The 27,400-nt window shown below is 41.7% G+C and overlaps 1 protein-coding gene and 1 long non-coding RNA gene across 6 annotated transcripts in view; one reads left to right on the top strand and one right to left on the bottom strand.

The window, feature by feature from the left end:
- LOC145352630 (uncharacterized) overlaps window positions 1–1,173 on the top strand; it is a 77,218-nt gene extending 76,045 nt beyond the window's left edge. For 2 of the 3 annotated variants that reach the window (XR_013888561.1, XR_013888558.1), the window contains one exon: window positions 1,069–1,155. This is a non-coding gene — a long non-coding RNA (uncharacterized LOC145352630). Of the gene's footprint in view, window positions 1–1,068 lie in introns of all 3 variants that reach the window. The other variant, XR_013888560.1, reaches the window with a different exon arrangement.
- Window positions 1–27,400, bottom strand: part of slc35f4 (solute carrier family 35 member F4) — a 218,450-nt gene that overhangs the window by 20,846 nt on the left and 170,204 nt on the right. For all 3 annotated transcript variants that reach the window (XM_080202761.1, XM_080202762.1, XM_080202763.1), the window contains exons 2-3: window positions 21,150–21,447; window positions 19,363–19,582 (exon numbers count right to left, since the gene is read on the bottom strand). In XM_080202761.1, the coding sequence (XP_080058887.1) occupies window positions 19,363–19,582; window positions 21,150–21,447 (518 nt within the window). The remainder of the gene's footprint in view (window positions 1–19,362; window positions 19,583–21,149; window positions 21,448–27,400) is intronic.

Genomic DNA, 27,400 nt, shown 5'->3' on the forward strand with positions numbered 1-27,400 from the left:
TGAATGGCTCACAGCATCTACTGTGAGGGGAGCCCCCGCAATAGGGTCAAAGAATCCCGACCTGTATCAAACTTAAAGAAAAACCATTTAATTGGGCAAAGGTGAGTGTCAAGTTAGAAGACTGGACAGAAATAAAACAGCAATGAATGACGAAAAGATTAACGAGAAGGGAAGAATTAGAATTTCAGAGTAAGATGGCTATAAATATAAAGCCATATAAGAAGAGTTTCTATAGATATTGAAAAAAGAAAATAATGAAGTGAGCATTGGTCCTATAGAAAATGAGGCTGGAGAATTAACAATGGAAAATAAGATGATGTCAGATGAATTGAACAGTATTTAACACCAGTCTTCACTATAAAGGGTACAAGTAATATTCCAGCAATAGCTGTTAATCAGGAAATGGAAAGAAGATAGGGTCTCAAGAAAATTATAATCACCAGGGAAGTGGTACTGAGCAAATTACTGGAGCTGTGGGTTGACAAGACCAGGTCCTGATGGACTTCATCCAGAGATAGTTAATGCACTCATTTTAATTTTCTAAAGTTCCCTAGATTCAGGCAAGATTCCTTTAGATTGGGAAATAACAAAAATAACTCCTTCATTCAAAAAGGAAGAGAAACTGAAAGCAGAAAAATACAGGTCAGTTAGCTTAATATCTATCATTGGGAAAATGTTAAAAGCTGTTATTAAAGATATATGGCAGGGCCCATAGAAAAATTCAAGGTAATCAGGCAGAATCATAAGAAATCAACATGGTTTTGTGAAAAAAAAATCATTTATTGGATTAATTAGAGTTCTTTGAAGTAACATGTTGTTGATAAAGAGGAACCAATGGATGTACTGTATTTAGATTTTCAGAAGGCATTTAATAACGTGCCACATCAAAGGTTACTGTGGAAAGTCAAAATTTATGCTGTGGTGAGTAACATACTGGCATGGATAGAAGACTGGACGGGCTAACAGGAAACAGAGTAGGCATAAATGGGTCACGTTGTAGGGCAATATCAGGGATCATATCTTCTATATTTTGATTTATATGTCAGTTCATGTTTTATTTCATTTCAGTATAATACATACAGGGCTACATAGAGCAAGCCCAGATAACCAGAGCAAAGGAAAAGGCTAACGCAGACAGCAAGAGGCCTGCTCTGTTGACAGACAACTTCTAATGTGTAGGAGATCATTCCAAACTATCTCAACAATGGGAAAACTAGCATTAAGACAGCCAGGCTCCATAGAGTCTAGGGAGGTCTTAGTCTTCTGTAAAACATGATCACTGAGCAGATGGGAGGGGGAAAATGATTAATACATTGTTGTAAATCTGTTGGACAAATACAATGCTTTGACATTATAATCAGGTAACCGGAACTGTTCGACGAACTGATTAGCAAAGTTGTACTGAACAATGCAGTCTGCATCACAAGAGTAGAAGAACCATCTTGCATCCAATCAAAGAATTAATATGCAATATAAACCTTTGTGACTCAAAACCTGTACCAATCTAGCAGAGGCAGAGAAAGACTTGCAGGCCACCTGAGATTTCAGGCTGGAGTCCAGCTCTCCCTCATGCATGTAGAATAAAAACTTTTCTTGAAGTTCAACACAGTCTCCAAGGCTCGACTTGTTTTATTTCCCTCCTACAGGTCATTTTCTGCTTGGCAAGAGGTAATGACTGGTGTGCCACAGCGATCAGTTCTGGCCCTCCAACTTTTTACAATTTATATAAATGACTTGGATGAAGGGAATGAAGATATGGTTGCTAAATTTGCTGATGATACAAAGATGGGTCATCCCAAAGTAATAAAGAGCCATTCATGGACATCAAAGCAAGGAAGGTAATTCACGGTCAATGTTCAATGAGTGAAATCTGCCAATTATTGTTTCTTGGCTAAGGCAAAACCGACAGAAACACAATGCTACCAAATATTTTTCTGCTGCTGTTTGCCGCTGCTGTTTTGATACCATCAAAATGCTAAGTTTTCCCATTGGGAAGGTGGCTGTTGAGGACTGCAGATTCACAACTCTAGTATTATTAATAGTGGAAACTTAAATAGGTCTCAGGATTCTTGGAGATAACATAAGGGGATCACTTTCCATGTCTGCACTGTCACCAGAGGCACACACTGAAACAACTGTGCGCAGTGCCCCAACAATTCATCAATGTGTTCTTGGTGGGCAAAGTTCCCAGCACTAGTGCCAACATAACAAATGACCCATATGACCTCATTTTTTATTCTCTGATAGATTCCGTAAGTACTTACAATTACAGATTGCCTGATCCTGTGAATTCCCCTTCTGTATCAGCATACTGATTGGGAATATCCTCAACTACTAGAATCTCCATAAGCATTGTTTTATATGAATTCATTTTCACATCCTGGGAGACCAATCTTGCCTCATCATTTCTCCCTATAATCTATTCAAGAATAATGAGAATACCTTAGCACCTACCATTTTAAAGCAAAAAATACTTCAACATCAATTATATTGTATATTTTATTAATATTCATCTATATCTAAGTTACAAAGGAAACAAGGTAAAAAAAAATCTCTTAAGTAAGAATTTTACAGTTTTGTGACAAATTAGAAAATGTATTTCTTCTCAATATGCCATTAATGCTTTTCTTGACAGAATATTTTGGCATCATTTCATCTGCCTGCCTTTTGGAACAAACTGAGCGCATTTCGTTTAGTACGGATATAGCATAATACTGACAAGGCATAATAAGTAGTTAAGAAAATGCTGAACATTCTAAAAATAGTGATGACAATCTATGAAAGGAAATGCTATGCCATATGCCTGAATAATTTCCCAACTCTTAGTGATTACAACACTCAGCATATCATTCCAGCCAACAGTCAGAGTGATTTATGAATTTTCAACTCAGGAACCAGTTTCAAACATCAGCAGTAAAATTGTTTAACTATGAATACTAATGTTCAGCATTTGTCACTTGCCAATATCATACCTGCACTTCAACGAGCAGTTAAGATGTAGCTAGTGCACTGAATGTCACGTACTGTTGTGGATACATTTGTTTTTGTCCAGAAAGGCCATAGTTGAAGTTGCCTGATTGTGAGACCTGAAGTGTGTGTTTGTGTTTAAATCATGACTTACTGGTGTCACAGCTAAGACAAGAATAAAAACAGTGGGGATGATTTTAATCCAACCTATCTGGTTGTGGATGGGATAAATTGCCATTAGGATGGCAAAAATCAACTTACAGCCCATTTCCCGCAAGGAATACCCTAACCACCATTTGGATATTGGAGCTGAGTCTGATGGCAACAGGCAGGTGCCTCATTAATAGATGTATAATACAGGGAGCTAATTAGGACCCCAACATCATTTTAGTTGAGCATGTTAGAAATCCTGCCCAACACCATCTTGCTGAGTAAAACCTTGCTTCACAAACTGACTGATGTAACTGAAAGTGCTCTTAACAGGCACTTGACTGCAAGCACTCAGATCACTGGAATTCCTGTGCTTATCTGGGTTTCCATGGAACTTCAGAGCTTTGAGTGAAGGAATGGGTGGGCTCAATAACTGTTTATGGAAAGCTTCAACCAATGAGGTCTACAGGTCAGGAGTCACTTTCCTTGATGTAACTCAGCAACACTGCATCAGGAAGCTGCACAAAACCAGCTGAATTATACAGCCATTTAGAACAGGACCTGCTTCTTGTCAGCCTATGCTTTGTCAGTTGAGTTAAAGGCACCATAGCCTTACTTTTTTCACTTTAGGCTCCATCCATCCTGCTACAGTGATCATCACCCATCTTTTCAGCACTCAGCTGCATCAAGCATGTCACCAATATCCTTTATGCCAGAGTCAACCAATGCAGTCCTTTCCCCATGGACGCCAACAGTCAGAATAAGAGAGCTCTGGGATTTGTAGCGGTGGCTGGTTTCCCTCACGTGAATAGTAAATTACACTGCTTTCTTATATTATTCTTGCAAACCAGTGATCCAGGCAATTCAATATAATTTCACCCAAACCAGGATTACTTTTTCATTTTTCAGGAACCATATATAGTTTTAAGTAAGGTATATTGCATTTGTAAGTGTTGGGAGCAAGATGGACTTTATGTTTAATTTATATTGTTTCATTTGTGTGTTAACAAAGGTGAAACCTGGTTTTAGTTTCATTTTGAGAGTTTTTTTTCGATGGAGCTGGGAAGTCTCCAGGCCCTGTTTATATACATTCATTTTTGATAACGTTTTACGACTCTGGAACTGAGGAGATGGGTTACCAATGAGTTAGTAGTTTAGGGAAGTTGCAACAAAACATAGAAAAAGAAAACCCCTGTGTTGTTGCTAACTTTAGAGGATCAGAGAAAAGACACACACAGAGGTAGCAGGAAGATACAAGAAAAATAGTTTTAATTTCAGTTGGTATCGATATGCCATAGAATGGAGTCAGAAGGTCTACACCTCTAACTGGAAACGCTGCCAGATTGCTGAATAAATTATTTGAAAGAACTCATACGTCTTGCTCTAAAGCTAAAGTAATAGTGAATTTAGAGTAAGTTTTCTGGATTGCAAGGGAGATACCAATTGTGGAAGAGGTTCTAATGAATGTTCAGAAATTGGTAAAGAAACTTCTTTGCAACTGAATCAGTTCTACTCTTGGTGTGGAAATAGTGGTACCTCTTTACTGCAGTGCAAGGGTATTGCTAGGATAAAAGGGACAGCATGAGTTTGAATACATTTTTCTTGATGTCTGTGTTGTCATCTTTCCAACCATTTTTGGTTTCTAATGTAATAAAGTTAATGTTTCTTGTTTAATGAATGGCTTACCTTTTTGTTAAAAAGTCAACAGCAGATTCATGTGAATCTGTTCAGCAGATACTCTCCATAGTTTTTTCAAGCACAATCTATCAAACCAGGTTCCATTCTGGGATTGGATTTGTCCAGTAATAACATCAACTGGGAATTAACACATCTTACCACCAGACCTCCTAGAAGTGCAAGTGACAAGATCCATTCACAGCCAGCAATGCTCTGTACTGTCTGAATTACAGTCTGATCTAAAAGAGTATATCCGTGCTTAGGAGTCTTTAAAATATTTTGAGAGTGAGTACCCTCCATATTCCCAGCACATTGAAATGATGAACTGGATAGATTTATAACATATATCACAGGTAATGGGCACAATGTAACTTGATTTGGATCACACTCTAGGCGGTGTTAAAGACAAGTGATGTGATAGCTCTGGATTTTACTCTGAAATTAGCCCATGATCAGACAAGTGTTGTATGCAATATTTGTACAATGGCAAAATGGGAACAGCTTCATATCAACACCAAAATTTCAATACAAATGTATTAATACATCCCTTTGTTTTCACATTGAGCAAAAAACACTTTTAGAATCTTATTTTTTGGTGCACACCCTCAAATTTGGGTTCCTCATATTGGAAAAGAGTTGACTACTCCATTGAGTTATTTGGTTATTACTTTGAAAACTTATTTGGCAATGAAAGGCCAGAGGGCACACTGCAATTGAAGTGGTTCCATATAACTCAGTACTTGTCAGTTACAAAATGTTAACACTGTAAAATGGCAGGTGATGTATTACTGTACCATAAATACAGTTGAAAGGAATATGTAAAAGCAACATAAGTAGCAATGTATTACCAGAAATAATCATTTTATAATGACTATTGGTACAATCACTATTCATCTACCTAAATGTTTCCATTTCATAGTCAGTTATATATATCAAGGCACTGCCAAAACAAAATTAAATGTCAAAATAAGGTCAATTCTTTTTACCAATCCCACTCAAACAGTTTCCAACAAAATAATCCAAATTATGATTCAAACTAAAATCTATTAAAAGGAGAGAGTCATACAATATAAATTTATTATAGAATAGCAAGCATTAAGTTCTGGAAGTTCGCAGAAATGGGATTACACCTTGGTTAGCTCTCTCAAAAATGGTCTGAGGAATGTAGCCACTGAATGGAATGCAGGCTACATGTCAACCTTGTGTTGCCTAATCACTAGATTAACTTTTCCTTCAGCCAGCACTTCCTGCACTGTTCATTGGCTGTAGGTATAAGCAGGGGGGCCAACACTGTCCAGAATGTGCATTTCACATAGCTGATCTGCACTACTTAAAGGGGAGATGTACTGTGGCTGCAGCAGGTGCTGGGAGTGGTTCTACAACTTAATTGACCCAAGGAAGAGAGATCATTAGATAAAACATGGGATAATGTGACAATCCCCCCAGCACAATCAATTCCCCACTAACACATAAGAACATAAGAACACTTTTGGTCTCTGCACTATAAAAGCTTAGCAGAGCACGTGGAAAGCACAAGATTTCTTATATCTTCTAGAGAGCCAGGCAGCCTTCAGACACAAGACGGCAGTAGGAACAGATAGCTATGAAAGTCAATGCTATCAGTACAGCTCCAAGGACCTGGGTGTGGAGCCAGGAGTTTGATGATCTTGCATGAACAGTTTAGGTCAGTGAATGCATTGTCAAATACCACATCCCACCAACTGCATCACTAGCTTCACTCAAGGCACAATGTACCACATCACCCACTTACCATAAAATCTTTATCAATAAATACTCATACCTAACATTAATTTGTTCCACCTCACCTTCACACATTTAGTATACCCACATCTCAGTTTGCACACAGTCAGCTGTTCAATCATGATAGCCACATCATCCAAATAGATTGTATAACATTCCCTGATGTGCTCCTTTCTCGCTTGCAGAACAAGGTGGCGCCCAACTGAAGGCATTAAGAATTAACCAAAGGGGAAGTTATTTGCATACATGTTCTAAGCACTCCCCATGCAGCAAACAGTGCTGACCATTATGGGAAGGGTCAATATTAAGGCTGTGGCTACCTGCAGGGCAGAAACCATTGAAAATGAGACCATCCACATATCCAATCTCCCTTGCATCATCTTTTTACTCCCTCAACCCATCATCTCCTATGACTCAAAAGCTGATGGTCTAAGCATTCACTTCTTACTTTCTCCTCTTCCCACACCACAATTCAGTTTTGTCTCTTTTTCCTTTCAGATACTTACGCAAGGATATTTTGGCCTTGGAGGGAGTGCAGAGGAGGTTTACTAGGCTGATGCCAGAGTTGAGGGGGTTGAGCTATGAGGAGAGGCTGAATAAACTAGGCTTGTACTCGTTAGAGTTTAGAAGAATGAGGGGAGATCTCATTGAGACGTATAAGATGATGAATGGGATGGATAGGATAGAGGTGGAGAGACTCTTCCCGCTCAGAAAGGATAGTAGGACTAGGGGGCACAGCCTCAAGATAAAGGGGGGGCGGTTTAGAACGGAGTTGAGGAGGAACTTCTTCACTTAAAGGGTGGCGAATCTCTGGAATTCTCTGCCCGTTGAAGTGGTGGAGGCTGCCTCGCTAAATATTTTTAAGACGCGGGTTGATGGGTTTTTGATAAGAGAGGGGATTAAGGGTTATGGGGAGAGGGCGGGAAAGTGGAACTCAGCCACGACAGATCAGCCATGATCTTATTGAATGGCAGGGCAGGCTCGAAGGGCTAGATGGCCTACTCCTGCTCCTATTTCTTATGTTCTTATGTTCTTATGTTCTAAATGACTTATGCTGCTGTACTATTTTGGTTCACATCCTTTACACATGAATGATATCACGTACTGTGTCCAGAAAAACAAAAATACAGAATTTTTGTTTTATGATTCTTTCATGAGGGGGCTTGGCCAGCATTTGAAGCCCAGCCCTAACTGCCCTTGAGAAGGTGGTGGTGAGCTGCCTTCTGCCACACCACACAGTGCTGTGGGGAAGGGAATTTCAGGATTTTATTTTCTATTCATTCTTGCCATATAGGCATTTCTGGATGGGCCAGCATTTATTGCCCATCCGTAATTGTCCTTTAACCAACTGACTTGCTAGAAACAACCATATTGCCATGGATCTGGAGTCACACATGGACCTGGTAAAGATGGCAGTTTCCATAATGAGGCAGATGGGTTTTTACAACAATGTTCGTCATTAGACTTTTAACTCAAATTTCACCATCTGGCATGGTGGGATTTTAACCCAGGACCCCAGAGCACTACCCTGAGTCTCCTGGTTTATTAGGCCAAATGATAATACCATTGCCTGTCATAATGGTGAAGGAGCAGCGATATGGTTTCAAGTTAGGATGGTGTGTGCTTTGGAGGAAAACTTGCAGGTGGTGGTGTTCCCATTCATCTGCTGCCCTTGCCCTTCTAGATGGTAGAGGTTGTGAGTTTGGAAGGTGCTGTCGAAGAATCCTTGTTGAATTGCTGCAGCGCGTCTTGTAGAATTCATGCTGCTGCCACTATACATCAGTGATGGAGGGAATGAATATTTAAATTGGTGGTTGGACTGCCGATCACGTGGACTGCTTTGAACTTCATAGTGTCCAGTTTCTTGCTGCTGGAGCAACATTCATCCAGGCAAATAGACAGTAAGCCATCAAAATCCTGACCAGGTTGCTATACACTCCCATATTTGAGGTGGATTTTCCATGTTCCAGTTTGTTTGCTGCTGAGACAGCCATTGTCCTGTATTTAAGATATGTGATTCTCACACGCACCCGCTCTCTGCGAACGTGTTCCCAGTCTCAGAGTCTTAATAGAACAATAACCCCAACCCCGCCAAACCCACAATCTGGACATCAGCCCCAGTACCCCACCCTCTATAGTCTTGCCAACATCCCCCCTGCTCCTACGGTCTCCCCAGCACACCCCTCTCCTAACCTACTCCCACAGTCTCATCAATGCCCTCACATGGCATGGCACTTATTTTCTTCATACCAAATTGGTTATCCTGCTCCTAACTTGTGCCTCATAAGTGTTGGAATGGTTTTGGGCAGTCAGGAGATGAATAATGCACCTCAGAATTCACAACCTCTGACCTTGTGTAGCTATAGTATTTATATGGCTAGTCCAGTTCAGTTTCTGGTCAATGGGAACTTCCAGAATGTCGATAATCGGGGATTTGGCAATATTAATGTCATTGAATGTCAAGAGGAGATGGTTAGATTCTCTTGCTGGAGATGGTCATTGTCTGGCAATTATGTGGCTTGAATGTTTTTGCCATTCATCAGCCCAAGCTCGAATGTTGTCCATGTTTTGCTGCACATGTACATGGACTGCTTAAATATCTTGGAAGTTGTAAATGTTGCTGAACAAATCATCCCCACTTCTGATCTGGTAATGATGGAAAGGAAATTGATAAGGCAGTTGAAGATGGTTGGGCCTAGTACACAACCCTGAAGAATTCCTGCAGTGATATTCTGGGACTGAGACCATTGGCCTCCAACAGCCACAACCATCTTCCACATCTTCAGTACCATTGCTGGTATGTTGTCATAGTCCATATCCTTTGCAGCGTCCAGTGCCTTCAGCCATTTATTGATATCACATGAAGAGAATTAAATTGGTTGAAGACTGTCATCTCAGGAAGAGGCTGTAATGCAGAACCCACTTGGTACTTCTGGCTAAAGATTGTTGTAAGTGCTTCAGCCTTATCTTTTGCACTGATGTGCTGGGCTCCCTCACCATTGAGGATGGAGATATTTGTGGAGTCTCCGCCTCCTGTTAGGTATTTTAATTGTCCACCACCATTCACAACTGGATTTGGCAGGACTGCAAAGCTCTGATCTGATCCATTGGTTGTGGGACCTCTTTGCTCTATCTATACCATACTATTTGGCATGCAAGTAATCCTGTGTTGTAGCTTCACCAAGTTGACACCTCAGGTGTCTGTCCACTTTTATCCCTCTTTCACTTTCCTGTTGGGTATGGTACAACTGACAATGACATTACTCTGTCAGCTATCTTAATTGAAACATTAGCCTGTTTAAAGTGAATAGATTTGGCAATCATGTCTAGTTTTGCTCACAAATTACAAATTATATCATTATATCTTTCCTACGTTCTGACTAACAATACATAACAGGTTTGTGGTAGATTATAGCACCTCTGGGATGTGTTAAATCCAATCCAAATCAAGTTGTTAGCAAATTAAAAATTTCATATCATCCTGATAATTTTATAGAAAATAGCACCGGCATCAATGGAGAAGGGTTGCTTTGCAGAAAGCAAAGTTGAAGGACATTTTCTTATCTGATGCAAAGTGGGCAAGTATTGGCTGCAGCAATCAGAACAACTGCCCAAAGTCAGCAGAAAGAGATTTAAATCATTCTGATGGCCATTCAAATTACCTTCACATTCAGAACATTGATGGCAACTTACCATATTGTAGGGTGGGATTTCCAGTGGGTCTAACACTTATTGAAACTGAACTTACACATTAAAGCAAGCTATGTATTATACTTGAAATTATATTCACATAGTTTTAGAGCCTTGGAAATCACACGTGGAAGTGCTTTGAGACTCATTGATGCAGCAATATAATTTCAGCCTGGAGATAGGCTCTTTCTCACAACAAATGGTGGAAGTGTTCCCAAGCAGATGCTATTGAGGCTGAAGAAAGAGGATGTCAATACCAGAATGTAGTAGAATGAATGTAGTGTTGGCCTTACCCAGGCAGCAAAAGTGAGAATGATTTCTTACCTACTCTTTCTCAGGATGAACCTTGCTGTACTGCCCCACACCAAACCTTGCTCTGGTAATTGCCAACCCCCCACCCCCAGAAAGCAACCCCCAGTAATTCTCCCGCAACAATTCCACTGCCTCTCCCACCCCCAGCAATTCCCCAAAGTCACTCCCACCCCCAGCAATTCCCCAAAGCTCCCACTGCCACAATTCCCACGGCTGCTCCCACCCAACATTTAATTTGCTAACAATTTTGTTTCAGGTTGGATTCAAACACATCCCAGAGGTGCTATAATCTACCACAAACCTATTATGTATTGTTAGAACAATTCCCACTGCCACTCCCACCCCCAACATTTCCCACTGCCAGTCCCACCCCTAACACTTTCCACAGCCACTCCCACCCCCAACATTTCCCACTGCCAGTCCCACCCCTAACACTTTTCACTGCCGCTCCCACCCCTAACACTTTTCACTGCCCCTCCCAACCCCAACAATTCCCACTGCCACTCCCACCCCCAACAATTCCCACTGCCACTCCCACCCCCAACAATTCCCACTGCCACTCCCACCCCTAACACTTTCCACAGCCACTCCCACCCCCAACAATTCCCACTGCCACTCCCACCCCCAACATTTCCCACTGCCACTCCCACCCCTAACACTTTCCATAGCCACTCCCAGCCCCAACATTTCCCACTGCCAGTCCCACCCCTAACACTTTCCATAGCCACTCCCACCCCCAACATTTCCCACTGCCACTCCCACCCCTAACACTTTCCATAGCCACTCCCACCCCCAACATTTCCCACTGCCACTCCCACCCCTAACACTTTCCACTGCCGCTCCCAACCCCAACAATTCCCACTGCCACTCCCAACCCCAACAATTCCCACTGCCACTCCCACCCCCAACATTTCCCACTGCCACTCCCACCCCCAACATTTCCCACTGCCACTCCCACCCCTAACACTTTCCATAGCCACTCCCACCCCCAACATTTCCCACTGCCACTCCCACCCCTAACACTTTCCATAGCCACTCCCACCCCCAACATTTCCCACTGCCAGTCCCACCCCTAACACTTTTCACTGCCGCTCCCAACCCCAACAATTCCCACTGCCACTACCAGCAACTGCTAATCTCACCACCAGCATCTCTCACGGCCATTCTCACCCTCAACAATTCCTGTTGCCACTCTCAGCCCCAACAATTCCCGCTGTCCCTCCCACCCAAAGCGATTCCCCACTGCCATTCCAACCCTGAATAATTCCATTGCAGAATTTTTCTTCCCCCCTGCACTTCTCCATCTCCCTCAAGACTTAACTTTGTATCTTCACCCTCAACTCACTCAAAATATTTCCTTCCAAGCTCCATGTTTCTCCTCCAAACATAGTGATGCACTGCACAACAATTTCTCATTCTAAACACAAAAGTCATCTCTTGTTGTCCCTGCATCTGATACAAGCAGCATTCTGATGACAACTTTAAAACATCTCACTCTTCTGCTAAATCTTTCTGACATTTGCCACTTTATTATCCATGACCACTTCTCCATTTTGCTCACACACTTCTGCATATCTCTCTCCTCTCTCAATTTGCACACTGCATGGAGCTTCCTCCATATACACCAACAATCTCCCAAAATATTGGACTGCCTGCCTAAGAGCTTCCATACCATATCAGAGACTATGAGACAGTCCACTTCCAGATTCTGCGCCAAACTGATACAATGCATCAACATCCCACAGTTTAACATGCCGTGAGCAATTATCTCAATGGACATTGCAGCTAGGTACACTGTCTAGGAGTTCATGGCATTAGCACTTTTTAGTGTCCAATCAGTCCCTTGATACTATCATCTTCAAATGTCAGAGAAAATAAATTGATAGAGCCTTCAATCGCATCAGGAACCTCTTTCAGCCTGCTCTCCAAGATCACTGGGATGTTGAAGAGCTTCATTGTGGAAAGGGCAACATTACGATGGGAGTGGCTTTGTTGCTTTCTCTCACAATAATAACATGCCTAATCCCCTGCTATCTCAGTAAATGTTCCTCAACTTTCTAGATAGATACCAAGATCTGACTACTTGAAAATGAGCACCTTTTAAATACCTCCAGAAATGTCCATGTCTGAAGTGTACTGCTCCATAGTACTGGTCAAGCCCAATAACTTTTCATTTTTTTTGAAATTTATTTATTAGTGTTACAAGTAGGCTTGCATTAACACTGCAATGAAGTTGCTATGAAAATTCCCTAGTCACCACACTGCGGTGCCTGTTCAGGTACACGGAGGGAGAATTTAGCATGGCCAATGCATCTAACCAGCACATCTTTCAGATTATGGGAGGAAACCAGAGCATCCAGAGGGAACTCACACAGACACAGGGACAATGGACAAACTCCATACAGACATCCAAGGCCAGATTTGAACCTGGGTACCTTACACTATGAGGCAGAAGTGTTAACCACTGTGCCATCATGCACAGTTTTCATCAAGTTAAAAATCTGAAAATGGCTTCAAGGTTCTACCTTAAAATAGTCTGACTTGTGCACTGTAATGAATCTCCTGTTTCATCAGGCAGCTATTCTGCCCATTTAATCTAGGCCCCTGTGACAGCATGGCCCCTTTAAGGGGGTGATCCCTCAGGGCCACATGATCTGGCCAGATCCTATGAAGAGGCAGTGTGGGAAGCCAAGCCAACTAGGTGCAAGGACGTGCACCAGGGGTCAGGGAGGAACCTCAGCTGGAACCAGGGAGGAGAAGAGGGTAGACGTGTGTTACAGTTCTGTCCAACCCTTGATTGTACATATATAAATATTGTTGTTAGTAAACCCTTTATAACTTGAAGCCTGAATTAGTCACCTTTGAAGTTATTACATCCCCGAGAGAAATGGCAATGTACAAATTTGTGGCAGAAATGATTAGATTCTGCTCTGTAATTTTCAAAGCACTACCATTCTCCTCCTCTGCTCAAAAGCAAGACAGAAATTCAATCTGAATCACAGAGTGAGGACTGCCTTATAGTGTGGTTTTGTTACTAGGCTAGCAATCCAATAGCCTGGACTGGTGATCTGGGAATGCAAATTCAAATCCCAACAGGGCAGCAGGGGTATTTAATTTCATTTAAATAAAAAACTAAGGAGAAGTGAAAGGGCAGTATCACTGAAGCTTTCAGTGACTATTCAAAGATACAAGTTCAACTTGATGGCAAGACCTCTGGGAAGGCGACAGCAGCTTTTGTGTTGAGGTAAATGCTGAACACTGTGAACTTGGGTCTGCCCTTAATGAGATGTCGAGGGACCGGCTCGCCTGTGGGGTGAATAATACTGCATAAAGAAGAAGCTGTTGGCAGAAGTAGAAATAACCCCAAAGGTATTAGAAATTGCCCTTGCTATGGAAATTGCAGAAAAAGGCATGATGGAACTTCAAAATGTGCAAAGTGGCAAGGTCCACCAGGTTTGGATAGAAGCTGCAAATGGCAGTACTGCAGGGTGCAGGGGCAGAGTTTAACGAATAAAGAAATACAGAACCAGAGAGAGTGCAGAGATATAGGAGATACGATCTACGAACCAAGAACTGTGAAGAATGCTATCAATGTGGGGGAGGCCACCCCAGAGGCAGTATAGCTTTAGGGAAGCAGCAGGTGCAAGGTTAAACAGGACCTGCCCAATGCTAAAGGAAAATAATTCTAGCTCCACTGCGCAGTGGAAAGAATAGTTCTGAAGAAGGATCAGCTGCATATAGTTGAATAATATTAAGGTAGGCAAAGTGGGTCCCATGACAACTGGTTAACAGTTGTCCATTCAAAACAGAGATAGAGATAAAAGCCTCCTTCACAGTAGTGGGAGAACAAACATATCAGTACTTATGGTGGGGGGAGGGGGGTTCCAGATCTGAAATTAAACAACACTGCAACATATGGTGGGGGGGAGGCTTTATGGATTTTGAGAACAAAACCAGCAGCCGTTAGTTACAGACAACAATCTGCCCAATTGCCTTTAATTGTAGTTGAGGACCAAGGGCCAAGTTTGATGGGATAAGTTTGGCTTCAGGAAATAAAATTGAATTGGTTAGATATTTCCAGAATTAATGAAGGGGAGCTTCATGACATCCTTTGAAGATATCAGGCAGTATTTCAAAAAGAACTAGATAAAGTACGGCACTTGAAAGCCTTCACATAAAATGAAGGAAGGGTTAGAAAGACCCATCGGCTTTGCTTCAAAGACCGTAACTTATACCGAAAAATGTTAAGATTGAGAAAGAGGAGTTGGCTTTGGTATAAAGAAATTCCACAAATATGTTTATGGATGGCATTTCAACATAATTACAGATCACAAACCTCTGCTAGGCTTATTTGCAGAAGTTAAAGCCATCCCTCCAATAGCATCTGCAAGGCTACAGCCTTGGGCCACTTACAAATACGCTTTTAAACACAGACTGGGAACACATATATCAAATGCAGGTACTTGAGTTGTCTCCCACTACCAGAACATATGTCACCCCACTAGTGCCACAAGAAATTATCCTGGTGTTGAAATTCTGCAAAACACTGTCATCGCAACAGATGAAATACTGGATCAGAAAGATCCAATATAGTCCAGAGTTAAGCTATGGTTTTTCATAACTGGCGTTATGATAGATTGTCTGAACAACCAAAACCTTTCAAACAAAGAAGAATGAATTGAGAGTCAAAGATGGTGGCCTTCCATGATCGTCCCCACATTTGACAGGAAACTATTATAGCTCACAGATGTGCGTGGTGGTCCAGATTAGATGCAGACATAGAAAGAATGGTTATACAGTGTGACCAATGCCACGTACAACAAAGGTTACCATCAGCAGCCAAGGCACCTTTGAGAATGGCCTGATCAGCCATGGTTGTGACCCCATGTTTATTTTGCTTCCTGCTGCCTTAGAAAAGCAGTAAGCATAGTCAAGGACATCACACACCCCTGATATACTCTCTCCCACCCTTTTCATTATGGAAAAAGATACAAGAGCCTGAAATCATATATCAACCAACTGAAGAACAGCTTCTTCCCTGCTGCCATCAGACTTTTGAATGGATCTACCTTATACTAAGCTGATCTTTCTCCACACCCTAGCTGTAACTGTAACACTATACTCTGCACTCTCTCCTTTCCTTCTCCTCTATGTACTCTATGAACAGTATGTTTTGTCTGTGGAAACAATACTTTTCACTGTATCCCAATACGTGACAATAATAAATCAAATTTTGTTGGCCCATTCCTAATTAGTAAAGCACTCTCAAAATGGCTAGATATCTATGAAATGAAGTCCACGGCTTCTTTTGTAGTAGTGGAAAAGTTAAGGCAAACCTTCGCCATCCATGGTTTGCCAGAGGTATTGATTTCCGACAATGGGACAGCATTTATCAGTGAGGAGCTCCAGCACTTCACGTCATCAAATGTCATTAAATATATATATTACTGCAACTTACCATCCCTCCAGGCTGAGGCCCGTGCAAACTTTTAAAACAGCCATGAAAAAGCAACCAACAGCAAGCCTACAGCTCAAATCAGCGTGTTCTTATTACATATAGAACAATGCCCCACATGACCATCAGAGTAACTCCTGTTGAGGTCCTGATGGGTAGGCATATTTGAACCAGATTGGAACCTGGTGTGTTTCTAAATTTGACGAGGAAGGTGGAGGCAAAGCCAAGTGTGCAAAAGAAGCACCACGATTTAACAGAACCTGAGAGGACATTCAAAGAGAATGATCTAGTATATGCTAAAAACTTTGAGACTGGTCAGAGTTGGGACCGAAGTCATGGCCAGAATGGGCCCAGTATGAAGTAGAATTTCAAGGTAAAATACTGAAGAAGCATGTAGATCACTCGAGGACACGAACAAGCAGTTATCTGCCCAGCAGGGCAGTCCGCTCCAAATATGCCTGCCAGTAATGTTGTTGTGTTTGAAAGTAGTACAGAAACAAGTCAGCTTGGGAAAGGGTAAAGTACTGTTCCAGTGTGAACTGAAGAAGTGATCTGCACTGAAGCACCTTTATAAGTTGGAAATCTAACATCTGAAAGTCAAACCAAATCTACCCCTGCAGTTGAGGCACCTCCTGTTGAGCTGTGTCGCTCCCAGAGCTGCTTCGCTCCAATGCCGCTCCTAACGGCATTGTGAATCAACCCACAGAACATGGACTGCAGTGGTTCAAGAAGGAAGCTCACAACCACCTTCTCAAGGGCAACTAGGGATGAGCAATAAATTCTGGCCAGCCAGCGACGCCCATGCCCTATGAATGAATAAAACAAAAGAGGGAGAGGAAACCCTGTTGGATTGACTTTAGATTGGATCATGTTAAAGAATTCATTTATGGAGTTATATTGTAAATAGAAAACTAGGGGAGGTGATGGCCTAGTGATATAATTGCTAGACTATTAATCCAGAAACTCAGTTAATGTTCTGCAGACCCAAGTTCAAGTCCCACCACGTTAGATGGTGGAATTTGAAATCAATAAAAATTATCTGGAATTATGATGACCAGGAAACCATTGTCGATTGTTCGAAAACCATCTGGTTTACTAATGTCCTTTAGGGAAGGAAATCTGCTGTTCTTACCTGGTCTGACCTATACGTGACTCTAGAGCCAGAGCACTATGGTTGACTCTCAACTGCTCTCTGACCAAGGGCAATTAGGGATAGATAATAAATGCTGACCAACCAGGGACATGATGTGGAGATACCAGCATTGGACTGGGGTAAACACAGCAAGAAATCTCACAACACCAGGTTAAAGTCCAACCAATTTATTTGATAGTAAACTCACAAACCTTCCGGGTTTGCCTCTTCGTCAGATGAATGGAGAGTTCTGGTCTCAGACAAAGGGGATGGATAGGGTAGAGGTGGAGAGGTTCTTCCCGCTCAGAAAGGACAGCAGGACTAGAGGACACAGCCTCAAGATAAGGGGGGACAGCAGGACTAGAGGACACAGCCTCAAGATAAGGGGGGAACAGTTTAGAACAGAGTTGAGGAGGAACTTCTTCACTCAAAGGGTGGCGAATCTCTGGAATTCTCTGCCCATTGAAGTGGTGGAGGCTACCTCGCTGAATATATTTAAGACACGGGTAGATAGATTTTTGGTAAGCAAGGGGATTAAGGATTATGGGGAGCAAGCGGGAAAGTGGAACTGAGCCACTTCAGATCAGCCATGATCTTATTGAATGGCGGGGCAGGCTCGATGGGCTAGATGGCCTACTCCTGCTCCTATTTCTTATGTTCTTATGTTCAAAGCTTATAACAGCACAGTTTACAGATTACTGATTAGAATGCGAGTCTTTACAACTAACCTGCTAGTCAAGTCTTAAAGATGCAGACAATGTGTCAATGTGTCTGTCTGTACTGTCTGGAGATAATACACATCTCTTTAACCTATGCCTAATGCTCTTTCCACTCACATTGTCTGCATCCTTAAGACTTGAATACCAGGTTAGTTGTAAAGACTCGCAATATAATCAGTAATCTGTAAACTGTGTGTGTTTTTATATGCTCTGTCTGAGGCCAGAAATCTCCATTCACCTGACAAAGGGGCAAACCCTGAAAGCTTGTGAGTTTACAATCAAATAAATTGGTTGGACTTTAACCTGGTGTTGTGAGACTTCTTACTGTGTCAACCAGGGACACCCATGTCCCACAAATGAATTTTAAAAAAAGTTTAACTTTTGTTGGTACGCCTCAATAAGAGACTTCAAGAGGCAAGGCACATGAATTTTGGGGCTGAGCTCAGGTTTGTCCTGGCATTCTGGAGACTGGGGTCAAAGTAATAGGTAGCATCTTTCTCACTCTCTATATATAGTTACTCCTGTTAATAAATAGTTCTTTGGTTACTCCATTTGTTGGTTGCCACTCTTTCCAATGCATTACAAATAGTGACCATGAAATTATCACCTTATAAAAATCTATCTGGTTCTAATGTCCTTTAAGAAATCCACTGTCTTCCCTAGGCTGGACTCTGTTGTTCTAGACTGACAGCAATGTGGTTGACTCTCAGCTGCTCTTTGAACTCAACTAAGACTCAGCTGAGTTCGAGAGGGCAGCTCATCCATTCAAGGCCAACGAATCCTTGCCTTGCCAGCAATATCCATATGCTGTGAATGAATGAACAAGAAAGTTTATCTTCAACATTTTCAGGCAGATGTCCCTCAACCTAGACAGGTTAGAATGTCTGGTACATAGAGAAAAATCAGTTTGTAGAATGACATGCCCACAAGAGTTTTAGTTGGATTTTCCATCAATTAGTTTATGTCAATCCCCCCTGCCAAAAAATTTTTGTCTGTGCTGCAGGTAATCCAATACATCTAGGAGCAAGTTCCGGAACATCTGCCCATTCCTTCAAATTAGTGAACTAGACCTGGCTTTTAAAAAGTCACCTTAATCCTGTGATTGTGAAAGACACCACTTTCAGTACAGCTCTACAGTTCAGAAAAAGGTCTTTCTGCATTATTTTAAAACTTTATTTCTTCAAAATCTCACATGGTAGCTGAAATCTTCCTCCCTCATTTAAGGCAGGAATTTTCCAGTGCCACTGAAAGTTAATGGCATTTTGACTGGTATGCCAAATTTTCCATTCTCACTAGCAATAGATCCCGACATGGATGAGTCCAGAGAATCCTGCCTAATATGTGTAAAATTATTATGATTGAAAATAGGTATCAGAGTTCATCTGTTGGTCATTTTTCTAATGCTTCTAAACTGGATTTACTGGATGTTAAAGACTGCAGTACAGTTTTCATCTGTGGAAAAATTGTTTTCATTGAAGCCATTAATCATCGGTACTTACTCTAACTCCCATGAACCTGTCTTTGAGCACAATCCAAGAGAGCAAGAAGACAAATGCTTTGTTGCAACAGAAAAGAGCAGAGACATCTGTGGCTGTTAATTTCTTCAGAGCCAGTAAATATAGGTAATTAGTTAATGTCCAGAGGATAGAAAATGGGGCTGTTCTTTTCAGAAAGAGTTTCAGAGTCAGTCCTTCTTCTCCAAAGATTCGACTGCACTCCCTGCAGGCAATGAACAAATACAATCAGAGATATGTGGAGCAATAACTTCTCCTTCACTACAGCTATTCCATTAACAGCAAACACAAGTGCCTACTACATCATCAAATAATTATTTATTTAAATATTTTGTCTATCTAGCTCCCACGCTGAATGATATAGCTGATCCTCGTTAATGTGGACATTGTTAATTGGGTTGTTAATTTAAAGGAAAGTGTTTTCAAGTATTATTAATTGATTCCAATGCATTTGAATCCTCTTTAATCAAGTTCCTCTGTGGCATTATTTAGTGTTGTCAATGAGACAATTTAACCAGAGCTTCAATAAATCGTTTTAACGATACAATTATATCGAAATTTGAATTATGATTGTTGGACATCCTGTCCTGAATAAGCAGAAATTTCTGTCAACTCCATGTTGGTAAAACCAAAGCTATTGGGTGGGATTTTCCACCCAACTCCCTCCCACCCGCAGAGTATTTTTCAGCAGCAGAGGTGGGCTGACAGCAGGATCTTCCAGTCCCACCAACGTCTACGGGCTTTTGCATGAAATGTACCCTCCACCAGTGGGGAATACGCACAGGAAGCCGCTGTCAGTTGAACTGAAAAATCCCACTTAAGGGCTAGAAAACTTTGACCATTGTCCTCCTTTCCTGCCAAAAAGTCCATTCCATAACCAACTCCTTGATAACTGTCAGGAATTGAATCAAACCAATCACAATTTTGGTGTCATACTTAATCATGAGTTATGCTTCCAACCACGTATCTGCTCTTCATTAAGACCGCCTATTTGCACCTCCATTACACCAACTGCCACCAAAACCCTAATCAATATCCTTGTTGATGAGCTTTCCAATGTTCTCCTGGTGATCTCAAGTTCATGGAGAGACTATCTAACATCTACTGCCAAATCCTGACTCATAACAATTCTAATTCACCTACTATCCCTGTTTGCTGATCTACATTGGCTCCCAGTCCAGTAACACCTCTATTTCAAAATTCTCATTCTTATTTCCAAATTCCTCCATGACCTCAGCCACTTCCCATTTTAATGATCTCCTTCAATTCCATGTCTCTCTGAGAGTTCTGTGCTCCTCCAATTCTGGGCTCTTTCGTGGCCAATTTTCATCTCTGCTTTGAGTAGTAATTACCCTAAGCCTAGGAACACCTCCTCCCACCCCACCGCCCACACACCCCACCACACCTCTCCACTTCTCTACCTTCCTTTCCTTCTTTAAACTGATCCATAAAACTGACCCCTTTGACTAAGCTTTGGTCATCTGTTCCAATATCTAACCTTTTTGTGACTTGGTATCAAATTTTGTTAGATGGTGCTCCTGGGAAGTTTTACTATGTTTAGTGCAATACGCTGTCGTTAGTGAAGTATATTTCAATCTGCGATATTGTGACAACATGAAAAAGTGACTGTCACGCGTAGGAGCAATGTGCTGAAAATGAAGTCCACTTTAACTATATATTGTATCAAAAAAACCCAAAACTAGCTATGTGTAATTTTAAACAGCACAATATCTTTTAACATTTTATTGAACAAAAAGAGAAGAAATCAGTACCTAATTTTTTGAATTAATGTCTGCTTTTCCTGTGCTGAAGCCAAGTGTCCCGAGTAGTACACAGGAAAAAACATTATGTTCCAATTTGTAGAGAACCAGGTCATAAAAAAGGGACAATGGAAGTTCTTGTATGTGACTTTGACAATCTGTGTAGTACCAACCCAGGAGGATGATACAGAAAGAATGACCAGAAACCCCCAGAAAATCTTGAAGAACGCAGAGGTACATGATTGACAGCGTGTCTTAACATGATTATCCTGATGAAGATTTTCAGTCCGATTCTCAGAAGCTTCTTCTCCTGGAAAGTAAAAAGAAATCATTTAAAACACAAAATCTAACAGTGCACACTGATCTACTGCAGAAAACAGCAATATTGCTTTGAGATTCCTCTACCAGTTTTAACCAGAGAAATAAAACATAAGAACACTGGAACAGGAAAGTTCAGCCTCTTGCACCTCCTCTGCTGCATTTGTTACCCATGGCCAATGTTCCCTCTGAGCAGTACAAATGTGCAGCAGTCTGGAATTTACACTGCATTACCCAAGTTGCCCACAACCACTGTTTCCTCTATAATGCATACATGCATGGTCGCACAGTAATCCTGAGTGCACTGCACAGTGCAAAAAAAAAGATTGCACACAACAGAAAAAAAGTTAGCAGAAACATTGATCCTGGTGCCTTTGTCTGTAAATCCAAAAACTCTGTGCTTGATCTAGAGGGCCAGTTTTCCTGGAGGTGATGATGATGAATGATCCAGATGGTGTGTATGTTAGGATGTCTCAGTGCCCAAGGTCACTTCTTACTAGTGGGGTTGGACAGGCATCAAGTTCCATGAATGGATACCCTTGTGAGGATAATTGCAGCGTTACTTCAAAGTGGAAGGGTCTGTGGTCATTTCGAAGGGATAATGAGTGTGGTGCATTTTGAGTGTGTGGGAGCAAACTCTGAGTAAATATTTTGAACAATTGCAGTTTAAAGTACAACATTGTCAGTTGAAATTATTACTGCTCATGAGATCATTTTGAAAGCCAAGCAGGAGATTCTGTATTGCAAACCATCATCCTGTGTGTCAGGAGACTAATCATATGAAGACATCTTTGACAACAAGGCAGAATGTTGGACTCTGGTGTTAGCATTGCAGTGAAAACTAGGAAATGTGGTTTCAAGTCCACTATCAGAAGGTAACACAATTTTTTAAAAACCCTTGCATTAAATGGGAGCAGCCAGAGACTTTAGGTGGAATTTTCTCTTTGTTTTCAAAGTGTTAAATTGGGCAGGAAAAGCAGTATGCAGTCTGTTGGTGGCAGTGCTGGCTTTTCCCACTGAATTTTTGAACACTTTTGAAAAAAAAACTCAGGAGACAGGCAGGTCCCACAATATCACACTGGTTCTGGCAGCCTCTGCATAAGCCTGCCCACCTGCAACCTCAGCCATCAAAAAATTTTTTAAAAAATGGACCACACAGAAACAGAACCATACTCCTGCTTCCCCCCTCCCCCCACCCAACCAACACAGAATCCCACTCCCGCTATCACCACCATGGTAATACCCTGCCGACACTACGGAATCCCCAACCATCCACCATTACAGAATCCCCTTCCCATGGACAAAGAATGACCAGAATGTCCTCCAGCACTGCCCTTTGACCCTGCCTCCGTAACCCCATTATGTCACTGGTGGGGACAGAGACAGTGAAGTGGGGAAATACATCTAGTGTAAAAGTCACTTTGGGACTATCCCTTGACCTCTGCCCTCTCTGCCATTCCCACCTGCCGAAAACAGTGGCAGTATCTCTGGATGAGATAACCTTCTGAAAGGCAACTTCAAAAGTACTATCCCACCCACAATCCCAACCCACTCACAATGGCCCCTCATACCCTCCATGCCACCTCATGCCTTCCCCACTGACCCCTAATGATGCATCATAACCTCCAAGTCTATTCAGTAAATATTCTGCCTGGAATGAATGAGCCCTATAGTAAGAATGGCATGTATGGAAAAACTCAAAAAAAACAGCCATTCATAACTCTCTTAAATAAGAACATAAGAACATAAGAAATAGGAGCAGGATTAGGCCATCCAGCCCTTCGAGCCTGCCCCGCCATTCAATAAGATCATGGCTGATCTGTCGCTGCTCAGTTCCACTTTCCCGCCCTCTCCCCATAACCTTTAATCCCCTCTCCTATCAAAAACCCATCAACCCGCGTCTTAAAAATATTTAGCGAGGCAGCCTCCACCACTTCAACGGGCAGAGAATTCCAGAGATTCACCAATCTGCGGTTACTACAGACCTATTAAAGTGTCAATCAACTAGGCCTTTAAAGTAACAATCGCTGTTGTCACCTCTTTATCTGAATAATTGCAAAATAAGTATAATAGAAAAAGTTGTCAACCAAGAATGTTTCCACTTGTGTGCCCCTATTTCAACAGCCTGACGGGTGCCTGGATTCTCAGCAAAAATGCATTCTTCTTTCTTAGCACAGAAAAGAGGGGTGTGAGTTGGCATGGATGGTGCATGTGCAATGGGTGATGGGGGAACTGAACGGATGTGATGGGTGAGGGCTCGAAGGTCTAATATTGAATACAGCAGCTTGGACAAAGTCCCAGAAAACAGAAGCTGGCCTTTTAAATAGCCCTCCTAAACATTTGGCAGCTGCCTGTGGCTGCCTTCAAACTGTTTTGAGGGATGATGAGCCTGACTCCAGAGGTACCTTGCCTCCCAGAGTAAATATTGCCCTATTCAAGGCACTTTTTCCTGAGGCAGATGTACCGAGCTGGGAACTTTCCTGACTCCCATTACCCACCCTTAACATAAAAATCCAAACCATCCTTGGAATTTTATAGCTGCTCTAAATTGGTGCTCTCCTCTCTGAGTGTTACCTTAATGCTTGTGCATCCAAAGAGCTTCCTGCTGCTGTCAGTAGGTGGGTCCAATTATGGAGGGATTCTAAATGAGATCCTATCATGTAGCTTTGACAGGTGCCCTACCACAATTTGTTGCAAACGCAGTCCATTTAATTAATGAAGAGAACAGCTATAAAGTTCATAGTAACTGTAAAGCTACGCTACCTCAAACATTTTTCTGATTTAAGCCTCACAACTCTAAAGACATTCACATAGCATCCACTTTTTTATTTTATGTGGGCTAACCTATACACAAGCCACAACCTGCACAAAACCAGGAAGTGGAATTGCAGGTAAAAAATGAAAATGCTGGAAATGCTCAGCAGGTCTGGCACTGTCTGTGGACAGAAAAACAGTTAACGTTTCAGCACAAGCTCTGACGAAAGATCATCCAGACTCGAAACGTTAACTCTGTTCTCTCCCTACAGATGCCACGACCTGCTGAGATTTTCCAGTATTTTCAGTACCGTTTCAGATTCCAGCATCTGCAATAATTTGCTTTTATTTACGTTAATGTTCCAGGCCTTTTATCAGAATTGGGCAACTTGCTGATTACATCCGGGATTTTCTGTTTATTCCAGAATATGCAATCTTTTTCTTTTGTATTAGTTGAATTGCAGTTCTTTGTGTTATAGACGAGACAAATAGTGTGAATTGAATATTTGTGGCTGCTTCAGGTGCTCATTGTGGGGCTCTCAAATAAGTTAACAGGTGGTCATGACGTTACAAGCCTTTGCCTACATTTCTAGTGTACCACGCTACCCATTCAGACATCCTATGGCACCATTTCTCATAACATCAGTCCTTTAATCTCTTAGATACTTACTTGGAAAAAGGGAATGATCTCTCTTTTAAACTGTTCAATTGATGCACCCGTATGTTCTGGACAGTGATTTTCAAAGTCTCACAACTCTTTAGGTAAGTTTTTGCTGAATTTGCTTTTAACCACCTTCGCTGAATTCCAAAAGTCCACTGGCTTTGGGTTTCCCTAATATGGAGAAGAGCCTATTCTGTCAATGCCATCCATTATTTTGAACACCTCAGTCAGATTAATTCCTAATGCCTCCATCATGTGAAATAGAAACTATATTTAGCCTGTGTCTTGTCATAATTCAATCCCTTAATTTCAGTGATCATCCCGGACTGGGCTTTCAGTCAGTGCTGGACTTTCTCCAAGGCAGAACACTTTACTTGGTACAAGTAAAAGAACAGCTTTGACAGGACAGTTGCTAGAACAAAGACTGGGGAAACTGGTTTGTGTTGCAAAATATCAGTGCCAAAAAGCTGAGGGAATTAATACATCAAATAGAATGTGGCTATCGAGAAACTGAAAAAAAATGACGTTCAGAAGAATAATTTCAATCTTTACACTCTAGCTGAGGAATCTCACCCTCCAAGAACAAATGCTGGAAATTTTGTCATGGGCTATATATGATTTCCAAGATGTTACTTTAAACCGTTGGAGAATTGTGCACAGCAAAATCTCTGGGATATACATTCGACAGGTAGCAAGCAATTTCCCAGCATGAATCACAAAATCAGAAGCTTACACTTTAGATGTAATAAAAACTCTTAAATATACCTTTTAAAAAGAAATCTCCCAACCATCAAAAAACCAGATATTCACTGAGAATAGTTAAAAAACCTTTACCTACCTCTAGTGCAAATTAAAAAGGGAAAATAACTTCTTAAAGCCATATACATGCAGCAGTTTGAACGCTGTTATTCCAGTGCAGTTTTTAATCCATATGTCTTAACAGGCCCTGCGTTATTTTGGCAAGCAACACTAATGAAATAAACTGGTGAAAAATATCTGTGAATTCAGCATGAGGCTACTTTGCAAAATTGCCTTAATATAAGTAAGCTAATGAAGCTCTTGCATGCTCCAAGGAATAAGAACACATCTTCCTATTGAATATAGTATCTACCAGTCTAGCACTAAAGACCAAATTCTCTGAACAACAGAGATCGCACAGAATACATTCTCACTGAATCTATTCTACAGTGTCAATTTTGGGCATCATCAGCAATCTTTTCTCGGATACCCAAAATATCATTACCCATTGCTTCTTTTAAAAAGACACTGACAGACTGCAATGTAAAGGGGAAGTGGTTGCAGAGCAGAGTGGTATTGTCACTGGACTAGTATGAGACCCGGGGTAATGCTCTGGGAAGATGTGTTTGAATCCCACCATGGCAGATGGTGGAATTTGAATTCCATAAAAAATTGGAACTTAGACTCCAATGATGACCATGAAACCATTGTCAATTGTAAAAACTCATCTGTTTCACTAATGTCCTTTTGGGAAGGAAATCTGCTGTCCTCATCTGATCTGGTGTACATGTGACTACAGACCAAAAGCAATATGGTTGACACTTAAATGGCCTAGCAAGCTCCTCGGTTATATCAAAGTTGTGCTACAAAGCCAATAAATGAAACTGAATGGATCACCCAGCATTGACTGGAAATAAAGACAAATCCAGTCCTGTCAAGCATATAAAGTTCTCCTATTTACACCTAGGGGCTTGTGCCAAAATTGGGAGAGCCTCAATCAAGCAACAGCCTGACATAGTCATGCTCATGGAGTCATAACCTACAGCCAATGTCCCAGATACCACTGACAGGACAGATCCAGCAGACCCGATGGTACAGTAGTATGCAGTCAGGAAGCAGTTGCTCTTGCAGTCCTCAACATCAGCTCTGGACCCCAAGAAGGGCATCAGGGTCAAACATGGGCAAGGAAACCTTCTGCTGATTTTCATGACTACCTCCCACCCTCAGCTATACTCCTCTACATTAAGTACCACTTGGAGGAAGCACTGAGGGTGGCAAGGGCGCAGAATGTTTTCTGAGGGACTTCAATGTCTGTCACCAAGGGAGGCTCAGTAACCACCACAAACCAACCTGGCCAAAGCTTAAAGGACATAGCCGTTGGACTGGATCGGTGAGGGAACTAAGAAGAGGGAAAAGCAGATTTGACCTCATCCACACCAACCTGCCTGCCACAGATACATCTGTCCATGACAGTAGCAGTAAGACTAATCACAGCACAGTCCTTGTGGAGACAAAAATCCCATCTTCACTTTGAGGCTACCTAATATTGCGCAGATTGGCATCACTATCTGATTTTGAACAGATCAAGTAACTCAAGACTGGACACCTATGAGGCACTATGGGCCATCAGCAACAGGAGAATTGTACTCAGCTACAATCTGTAACCTCATGGACTGGCATATCCCCCACTCTTTCATTACCACAAAACCAGAACTTTAAGTCTGGGTCAACAATGAGTCCAGTGCTGCCCTGATTACACCAATTTCCTTCAGCTTAGCATGACAAGAATTCC

The sequence above is a fragment of the Carcharhinus amblyrhynchos genome, chromosome 14 (assembly GCF_965287045.1).
Source record: "Carcharhinus amblyrhynchos chromosome 14, sCarAmb.v2.hapA, whole genome shotgun sequence".
Classification (NCBI taxonomy): Eukaryota; Metazoa; Chordata; class Chondrichthyes; order Carcharhiniformes; family Carcharhinidae; genus Carcharhinus; species Carcharhinus amblyrhynchos.